This window comes from Pogona vitticeps, chromosome 12 (genome assembly GCF_051106095.1).
Source record: "Pogona vitticeps strain Pit_001003342236 chromosome 12, PviZW2.1, whole genome shotgun sequence".
NCBI classification, from domain to species: Eukaryota; Metazoa; Chordata; class Lepidosauria; order Squamata; family Agamidae; genus Pogona; species Pogona vitticeps.
This window is the reverse complement of record NC_135794.1, coordinates 16,987,409-16,997,901: the sequence shown is the minus strand read 5'-3', so window position 1 is coordinate 16,997,901 and position 10,493 is coordinate 16,987,409. Positions and strand designations below refer to the sequence as shown.

Below are 10,493 nucleotides of genomic sequence, written 5' to 3'. Positions count from 1 at the left end.
TGTTGGTCGCTTCGGTGGCACTGTCCATCCATCTCGTCCTCCGTCATCCCCTTCTCCTCTTGCCTTCACACTTTCCCAACATCAGGGTCTTTTCTAGGGAGTCTTCTCTTCTCATGAGATGGCCAAAGTATTGGAGCCTCAGCTTCAGGATCTGTCCTGCCAGTGAACACTCAGGGTTGATTTCCTTCAGAACGGATAGGTTTGTTCTCCTTGCAATCCAGGGGACTCTCAAGAGTCTCTCTCCTCTATCCCCCCCCCCAAAAAAAAACCTGGATTGGAACAGTAAGGACATTCCAAGCGTGACTTCTTGCTAGCCCACAATTCCAGCTATGTTCTTAAAGTTTTAAAGCACCCAAACAGTTTGAGTACAAGTTGTTGGAAGGACTGCCTTTCCCCCCTATAAGTTTGCCATGGCCTTGAAATGAGTCTTGGAAGCAGGCAGGGGCCAAAGACAGCGTCTGCTCAGTGGTGAAATTCTCTCCCTTGAGAGGTCCTTGTGGCCAGCCTTCAGAACAACTCCAAAAATGTTCTTCCTTCAGACATTGTACAGGAATGGGGCATGGCAGGCCCTAGGACCACAAGCCAGTCTTTCTGGGGGATCCACCCACTTTTCTGGGGTGCTCCAGAGAGCCACATTTTCCTCAGAGTGCCATCAGTGGCTCATTGAAAGCACACGACAGCAAGAGTCGATTTGCCAGGTCAGCAAGCATTCCATTCCTTGAGGTTCTCCAGAACCTCAGTGCATCCTTTGTGATGTCACAGAAGAGGGCTTTGTGATGTCAGAGAGGCAGGGCGGTTGAGATCTGAGAGAGAAGCAAATACAACATCCATGCAATTTCCTTCACAATAAACTAATGAGCCCTGGCATCAACTGGCAATGGGTACAGAGGGGTATCCAGGCTTCAAAGACAAGCCGCAAAGAACAATCAAACATTCTCCTCCATGACTGATGCTTGACACAGTGCTTGTCTCTGCTCCTGCATCCTCAAAGAAAGGATGGTGTAGCTTGAACTTTAAGCCGGCATGTTCCCAAGACTTGTTACAAGCAGTAAGAAGTTTAAATTAAAATCTGCCTGTGTTATTCATTCCAATCTTTTGGCCCAGCCGTTCCTGCAATGCAGTCAGTCCAGAAAACTTCCCTGACATTGCAATCAGCCTTGAGGCTGAAAGAATGTTCCCCTTACTTGGTTAGATATGGTGGTGATGATTTGGATGCTCATGAGGCCCTTTAGCAAGAAGGAAGCATGTGTCAAGCTGGTGTTCTTATTGTACTTTGACCAGCAGAAGGTCGGGCTACTATGAAGGAACTAGAAAAAAATCCTTAAGAAAAAGGATGTGTTGCTGGAGATCAAGGCCAAGACTGTTCATTCCATCATGTTCCTGATGACTAAATACAGATGAGAAAGCTGGGCAGTGAAGAAAGCTGGGGCGGAGACTGAGTGATTAAAATGACTGATTGATTGATTAAGATGGACCATCAAAATGATGAATAAGTGGCTGCTAGATCACATCAAGCTTGCCCTGCCCGTAGGTGTTACAGTGATTTAACTCAAGAAGTTGTACTTTGGGCATATCACAAGAAAACATGATTCGTAGCAAAGACAATACTGTAGGGAAAAGTTGAAAGGAGTAGGAGAAGAGGAAGACCTGACATGAGATGGATTGATTTGATGAAAGAAGCCACTGGCCTGAGCAGGAATCTTATTGATAGAATCTTTTAGGACATTCATAAGGTCACCCTACATTGGAAATGACTTGACATCATGTCACACACACCATTTTTCTTATGTGATGGTAGGCAGCCCTAGGCATCCAGGTTTTGTGGGATGTAACCCCATCACTTTTAGTCAGCACAGTGAGAGATCATGGGAGATGTAGTTCAACCACCTCTGGGAAAATATAGCTCCCAGCCCTTTGTAAAGGAAAGAGAGGGAGAGCAAAGCCTTCAGAGAGGTAGAGAGAGAAAATGGGAGACCTTCTGAAAACTGGTAGAGTTTGAACGAAGGTTATGAGCTGAGATGCAAGAGGAGAAAAACAGAATATTAGTTGAAGAACTTTAAATCCAAAAGAAAGCTGTACTTTTATAAATTCAGCTTCCCCAATCCTGCATTAGATGGTTGGATAGATCATTAGGTCTTTGACGGCTGAGCCAGAGGTTGGGAATCAAGATTCCCCATGGTGCCTCCTGAGCCAGCCTGGGTGGCCCTGGGCAAGCTGCAGAGTCCTAGGGTGGCCCCAGAAGAAAGGAAAGGTCAACCATTTCTGAGTATCTTCAACCCAGAAAACCCTGCGAATGGTCCCCACAGGTTAGAACTGACTTGACAGCCCATGATTCTTTTGATCAATGGTTGCAATAACATTTAACTTTCTGTGAGGATTTCATATATAGTCTTGGCTGTCAAATATAAAGAAAATACTTCCGAGGGGACGTTGCCAGGAAAAGCCTTAATTGATGGCATGACGCGTTCTTAAATCATGCCCACTGCTTTCTTTTGGGGGGGCTGACTCCTTGTTTCATTACCAGGATTCTGTTTCCTCATCAAATTTCAGAAGCCTGAAAAAAAGCGATGGAATAATTCCAGCCAGGGATGGCTCATCGTCAGGGCTGAGGGGGCGCCCCTTAACATCTTGAGGAGAAGCATCCCCTTCCTGGTTCATCAGCTGGCCCTGCTTATGGCCGTGCATTGGTTTCTAGAAAAGAAATAGGGCTTAAGAGCACACTGGCACACAATCGGCACACTCTGAATTTCCAGTCTTTCCCTCTCATTCCAGAAACTGGCAAGCAGGGTACAGTTAGCCACTGGTAGGCGAAATAACCTCAGTGCATGCTTTGTGCGTAACAACATGCACAAGCTATAAAATCCATGTCCCTTTCACATGTCCTTGTTGAGTCGCGGTGCAGTCTTGTCATTTTATTTTGAGAGGACAAGATCTGTTCTCTTTTTCCTCCTCTCCCCCCTCCCTTTTACTTCTAACTCTTTGCACATTCATGGACACGATTTAAACTGGGCGCAACGTGGGAACGAAAGCCATCCTTGTTAAGTAAAGCCCTGTAGAGGATCTGGGCCGCCCCAGGAACAGCAGCGACGGGACGGTTTCTTTTTCTTCCTCAACAATTGGTTTGAGAGCTAAAACATAATATTGTGCCGTAAGGTGTCTTATTTCTGGAGAAAATGACACCCTGGCATGTGGAGGTACAATGCTCTCTCTCTCTCTTAAAAAATGGCAATTGAGATCTCTGGAGGCTGTGAATGGTACGAAAAGGGGCTTGTTTGTTTGTTTGTTTGTTTGTTTGTTTGTTTGTTTATCCATCCATCCATCCATCCATCCGTCCATCCGTCTGTCCGTCTGTCTGATCTATCTATCTATCTATCTATCTATCTATCTATCTATCTATCTATCTATCTATCTATCTATCTATCTATCTATCTATCTATCTATCTATCTATCTATCTATCTATCTATCTATCTATCTATCTATCTATCTATCTATCTATCTATTTATTTATTAACGGAATGCCCTCTTAGAAGTTCCCTGGCTCCCTGCAAGAATTACATCGTCTTGAAGGCACTGCCGTTCAATGGTTAAATGACTTAGATATCTTGCCGTAGGCTTAATTGCTCTAGCAACTGCCTATACATCATTTATGTGATTAAATCAGGGGTCCCTAGTCCGTTGGCTTCCTTGATCTGGGCTGCGGACACGGATCTCTGCCCCCCCGTCCACACGGCGAGTGTGTTGCACTTGCGGAGGGGCGTGTCGCGCTCGTGGGTGGGTGTCGCGCTCGCATGCATACACTTGCAAGTGCAACATGCCCATGCGCAAGCATGACATGTCCCTCCGCAAGCGCGACACACCCACCCGTGAGCGCGACACACCCACCGGCGAGTGCGACATGCCCACCCATTAGCGTTGGGGTGCCCCAACCCCCTCATGCACAGAGCCCACAACCCCCAACTGGTCTGCAGTCCCCAAAAGGTTGAGGAGCACTGCACGAAATAGTCACTACTTGGATTGTGTGTTTTTAAAATCGTGTAGAATTTATTATTTTAATGTTGTGTGTGTGTGTGTGTGTGTCTTTGTGAAGTCTTACGCAATAACGCTGTCATCTGCTATGCCATATGAAATGGATAAAATCATCATCATCAACAGCACCATCATCATCTTGGAAATGCAGAGCTGGAAGGGACCCTATGGATCGCGGAGGCCGGTCCCTGTCAGAGAGGGACCTCTGGGGAATCGAACTCCCAGCGTCTGGCTCCACAGCCAGATCTGCGCGTGATGGTCCCAAATCCAGACTGGATCGACATATGTTCACTTTGGATGTAAGAGTCTAGAACGACATATCAAGAATGGAACGTTCAACTGCAAGGTGTGTATTTATGAACTGTGTCATTTCAGTTTTAGATGGGAACGTGAGAACAACATGACCTTAAGCTTAGACCCAACACAGCCCTGCTAGCTAACCCACCTGTATAGCTAAAAACATGGCAGTTGTTGTTGAAATGGGTTTGTGAAGTGAGGCTTGAAAAAATTCCATGCTTAACTTCCCAAAATTTATCGCCAAACAAAGCAAGCTAATTTTCACATGCTTGAATTTGAGATAAGCTCCTGTGGTGACCATCACACACAACCGGCACTTAAGGAATTCTCTCTTCCAATCCGCAAGCTATCTTTCATGTCTTTTCCTACCGTGTGCAAAACTCTCAGCCTGTTTTTTTCAGCAAAGAAACTTCCTGTGACTAGTTTTCAGCCTTTAATCTATTAATATGTTAGATCATTCGATTTAAATAACCATGCTCATCATCCTTGGATATATCGTGTGGTGTAATGAGTAATGTAATCAACTCGAATCCCCACTCTGCAATGGAAGCTCACAGGAGATGTGCAACTGGGAAAACCAGTCAACCCTATCATCCTTACCTTATATCATCTCTTCTGCAGCCTGGTTCCCTCCAGCTGCATTGGATTGCGACACCCATCCTCCCCAGCCTGCCTAAGCACCTGTTTTGCGAAGGCTGCTCTGGGTAACGTACAAGGAGGGCAGTTCAGAAACAGAATGATGCTTTTCACTGTTGCTTTAATGAACTTCTCAAAAGAACTGTGATGGGAGGGGAAAAAACTCATAGCAGAGTAACTAATGTTACCTTGATCTGTTTCACATTAAAAACACATAAATGGGGCTACGTTCTTCCTCCTCCATAATTATCTCCCAAGCCTCACGCAGATAGAGAATAATGAAGGGTCCCTGGTATTAATCTGTTCTGTAGCTAAGAAATAATTTCTTCGTCATTGCTGCCTTCTTCAAGGCTGCCTTCCTTTCCATTCCTAATTGCGTTTCATTTCAAATATGCAATTAGCAAGATGACTTTGTCCAAAAATAAATTGCAATAACCCACCTACTCAGGGTTAAGTTATAGGATGATGTCAGTTTTCTGAGAGCGATAATATAATACTGTTGGCATTTTCTGATATTTAATATCACAAACGTATCATATATTCTAGCTTCTAAAGACCTTTCCAATTAAGAGAACAGTTAATGCACAGAAATCTGTCCTTTTCTTCCTGGCTCATATCAATATACCCATAAAACACTGAACCTTAAATATCCCCGAGTTGGCTGGATAGCTCAGTGGTTTAGGGAGTTTGATTCCCCCCCATTGGTGCCGCCTGGGAGAAGAACCAGCCTGGGTGGCCTTGGGCAAGTTGCACAGTCCCAGGGCGCCCCTGGTGGAAGGAAATGGCAAACCACTTCTGACTACTTCCTACCTAGAAAACCATCAAAAGGGTTTCCACAACTTAGAATTCATTCCATGGCACATGATTATTATTACTGAGCAGCCCAGAAACTGGCACATTAAAGGTTAAGGAATTTGGAGATTAAAGACTTGATTCAATTCTTCAAGGTACCTCTGGTTTATGAATGTGGGATATTGCACTTTTGTACCCATGATTAAAAAAGCCAGGAAATGGCTCAGTATTGCTGCACAATATCATGCCTGCATCGCCGGCAGGAAAAAGGATGCCAGGCTTTGCATAGCGAACTTTGACAACACCCATGGCAACAGTCAAGATGGTCTGCAGGATACCCTCTTGTGCTCACTAACACCATTCACAAAGGGACACCACACAAGGGGAAATCCCAGAAGCTAACTCTTTTTTTCCATTGATCAGCACTTCTCATCCAAACACAAAGCAATGGTCAGGGATGTTTTTCAACAAGTGTGAACGGCCTGGCCTGGAGAGCAGAAATTTTTTTAAAAAAGGGGGAGGGGAAGAGTGAATTATCCTCAATCTAGAGAAGAATTAAAACATGTATTTGAGAAACCATTTGAAGGCGAGTGCCAGCCCAACCTTGGCGTCATCCTTCCATTTTCCAGGACAAGAACCTTGGGTTTTGAAAGTACAAACACCATTTGTTTGTCTTGATGTCATTTGATTTATTTATTTCATACTTTAAAACATCCCTCAAGCCGTTATTCTTCCTTCTTCTGGGTTTGTCCTGCCAGACAGAAGGTGGGCTTTTACTGGCTAGCACGAGCTACCAGAACCCTCGCTGTCACGGCCTTCCCCCAGTCCAGTCTGGTGTGAGTGACAGGCAGTTGTCTCCGGAAAGATTTCAGGTAGGTCCCGTTCATGCGCTGGTACTCTTCCATCAACCCGTTCTGCATTTCATTTTCCGCCTTCTCAACCAGCTTCACGAAATCTTGGGCCGTCCGGATCTCATCAGAGACCAGCAGCGTTTCTTCTACATCCTTGACCACCGTCAGGTGCATGTTGCCATCCTCAAAGTAGTGCGCTTGAACCGTGATGGTACCACTCACTTCGGTGGAAGTGGAGGCAGGAGCCCAGGCAAAAGTCCACTCTGACTTCCACAGGCCATTCCAGAAGGCCGAGGGCTTGTACTGGTGGCTTTCGATGCAAGCCACAAAGATCTTCCGCACGGCGGTGTCCTTTATGAAGACACTACAAAGCCCTTGAGGGTAATGGTTGGAGATGTAGGCCTTCAGGGCCTCGTGAAGCGCTCTCCTCCAGAGCTCCCCCTTCTTATCCTCTTCAGGGCGATCCTGGAAGTCACTCAACACCTTCTTCAAATGATCATACTTGAAGGAGACCCGGTTCTGAGGGTCCAGAAAGCAGTTCTCTTCGAGCTCATTGTGTCGCGTCAGCAATACCTCACACTTCTCTGTTTTGACAGGAGTGAAATGGTCCTTGTTGTGTATAGCACAAAGATTGGCAGCTTCTTCAGACATCATGGCATCATCCGCCACTAAGGCGCGCAAGTCATTGAAAACCTCACTGAACTCTCCAGGTGGGGCTTGCTTCACGAGTCGGGCAATCGCCTGGACCTTGTCTGGCATGGCTAGAATGTGGTCTCCGGCCAGTTCCTCCTTGGACATGTTGGCCTCGTTTTCAAATAACAAATATAGGAACACAGTGGGCCTGAAAATGGGAAAGATCTACCAGATTAATATAAATTATGTAGACTATTGACATGAAATCTCAAGCCTCTTACACTTAAGTTTTCCTTCTTTGTGCCTGGCACCTTTTTGAATCACCTTTCTCTTCAGGCAGGCTTTCCCTCAGCTGTTTGAGAGGTGGTTATTGCTCCTTGTTGTTTTTAAAGGTGTTAGTATTAATTTTATTTACCATTTTAAATATAATATTTGCTCACTTCTTTTAAAACATTTGTATACTTGCTGTTTCTTTTAGCTTTTTAATATTGCCTTTTAAGAACTTAAGCCATTTTAGGTCCTTTCTAAGGAGAAAGGAAGGATAAAAATTATTTTAAATAAACAAACCAATGAATAAGAAAGCAGGTGTCCCTGGCCTTTGGCATCTTGAATAAATCTCATGATGATTTGGAAGATTATGTGGTCACTTGGATGTTATATAAGATCAAGGAAGGCTTGGTGAGCACCGATCAAGGTAGTAAGCATATACCTTTTTTTGGGGGGGGGGGAGAGGATAAAATAAGGCATGGGTTGGGAAAAAATGGTAAGAAAACTATTTCTCTACTTCTAAAATGACAGTAAACCTCCAGGAGAGGTATGAATGATGGAAGAGTCTGAGAAAAGGAGCCGGTTCTTCACACAGCGCAGTTCTAAGTGTGGAATTTCTTGCCACAAAGCTGATGATAGCTGCCAGCTTGGAAGGCTTAAAGGGGAATTAGACACATTTTACAGAGAATGGCCTTATGAATGGGTCAAAGTAGATGCTACAGAGAGCATGCTGTTCATAATCTGCTGGGTCGTTCAGTGGCTTAGGTACACAGGGCAACAAATTACGAGAGTATCCTGCCACTCATATCCTACTTAAAGGCTTCCCAAGGCCATCATGGAAACAGAACATTAGACCAGATGGATCTTTGATCTCTTCTGATGTTCTTAACTAGTGACTACACCATGATGTAACATTTGGCCCATACAATTTGCCACAAGGTATGTATTTTCCCCATGTCTTTTGAGCAACAGATAATAAAGTGTAACTGGTCTGTGAGAGAGCAGGCCACCACTCCTCTCCAAACTGCGAGGGGATTATGAACCGGTTGTCTGAAAGCGTATCCACAAGAATAACCACGGCTACATCAAAAGAGCATGGGATTGTTAACGGGTTGCTTTTCAAGAAAACACCACTTTTTCAAGCACAAAGACTTTTTTCAATTCCACTTGAGGCCAAGATTTTTGTAATTTCCCTTAAGCGACTGCAAATAGGTGATAGGATTCTGGATTTCATTTGTGAGGAAGAAGAATAGTGTTTGGAGACACTTTGTGTGGTGGAAATCCTTGAGCACAACTGGAGGCCTAAGGCATAATTCACACAATTTGAGTATCTATGGTGGATTAATGATTCGCCTGTGGCCCTTCCTGGAGAAGGAGTGCTGAACAACAAGTGGTTCATGTGTTGGTAATCCTTAAGATAGACTACTGTAACATTCTCTATGTAGGGCTGCCCTTGAAGTCGGTACAGAAACTTCAACAGGTACAAAATGCCGTGGCCAGGCTGATAACTGTTACCAGGAGACATGAACTCCCATCCACCGTCTTGGCACACCTCCATTGGCTCCCTGTTAGTGTCCGTGCCCAATTCAAGGTGCTGGTCATGACCTATAGACCCCTTAATAGTTTAGGACCTCAATATTTGTCAGAACGTCTCTCCCACGAAACGGCTACCTGGCCCACCTGCTCCTTGTGACCCTGAAGGAGGTCCAAAGGGTCAACACAAGGAACCATCTTTGTTTGTTTGTTTTCTTCAATTGTGATCCCTTCCCTTTGGAATGAACTTCCAACAGAGGCTTATCAGGAACCATCCTTCTCTGTTTTCAAGAAACAAGGAAAACTAAACCTATATTATTCAAAGCTGCTTTTTAAATAACTACCTGAGATTTGTTTTGATTTGTTTAATTTTATTGAAAGTTCAGTTTTCGCTACGGACAGGGTTTTAGATTTTTATGTATTTATTGTTGACCCTTGTTGTATCTATATGTGTTGTGAACTGCCCAGTGAGTGTGTGCACTATGGAGAAGTATACAAACTGAAATAATAAATAAATAAATAAATAAATAAATAAATAAATAAATAAATAAATACACACACACACACACACACACACACACACACACACACACACACACATACATACATACATACATACATACATACATACATACATACAGTGGCAGCCCTGTTGTGGGACTTTGTTGTATCACCCACAATATAAGAGAATAATTCAAAGTCTAGTTCTAACATATAAAGCCCTAACGGCTGGGGTACAAGCTGTCTCAAAGACTGTGTTCACCTTTATGATCCTACCCAAGTGTTAAAATCATTGGGGGAGGTCTTTCCCTTGGCCCCACCATCTTTCCAGGTGCGTCTGATGGGGACACAGGAGAGGGTCTTCTCTGCTGCAGCTCCCAGACTCTGGAACTCCCTCCCACAGGAAGCCAGACTGGCCTCATCTTTGTTGCCCTTCTGCAAGCAGGTGGAGACCTTTCTCTTCAGGCAAGCTTTCTCTGAGTATCTGGCTGCCTAAGTGGGGTTCATTATGTCTTACTGTTTTGAATGTGTTTTGTATGTTGCTTTTGTTTACTGTCTTTTAGTGTGGCATTTGTTTGGTCCTTATAATTTTTGTACGCGTACTGTTTTTAATTTTTTTTAATATTGTCTTTTAATGGTGTCAGACGCCTTGCGTCCTTATTAAGGAGAAAGGGAGGGTAAAATATTTTAAACAAACAAACAAAGTCATGGGACGTGGTGGCGCTGTGGGTTAAACTGCAAAACCCTCTGGCTGCAAGGTCGAAAGATTGGTAGTTCAAATCCACGCAACGGACCGTCGCTTGTCCAACCTGCCAACCTAGCAGTTTGAAAGCATGTAAAAATGCAAGTAGATAAATAGGTACCCTCGACTTACAAACGGCTCAACTTACAGACATTTTGAGTTACAGACTTCTCTGGCTGCAAAATTTAGGTTTGACTTGCAGCCAGAGAATCGA

The 10,493-nt window shown here is 44.2% G+C and overlaps 1 protein-coding gene across 1 annotated transcript; it reads right to left on the bottom strand.

Annotated features, from left to right (window-relative positions):
• Positions 1-6,191: 6,191 nt before the first annotated feature.
• Positions 6,192-10,151, bottom strand: LOC110088611 (F-actin-capping protein subunit alpha-2). The gene has a single exon (XM_078380903.1). The coding sequence runs from the start codon at positions 7,399-7,401 to the stop codon at positions 6,526-6,528; it is 876 nt and encodes a 291-aa protein (XP_078237029.1). The 5' UTR covers positions 7,402-10,151; the 3' UTR covers positions 6,192-6,525.
• Between the last annotated feature and the right edge of the window lie 342 nt (positions 10,152-10,493).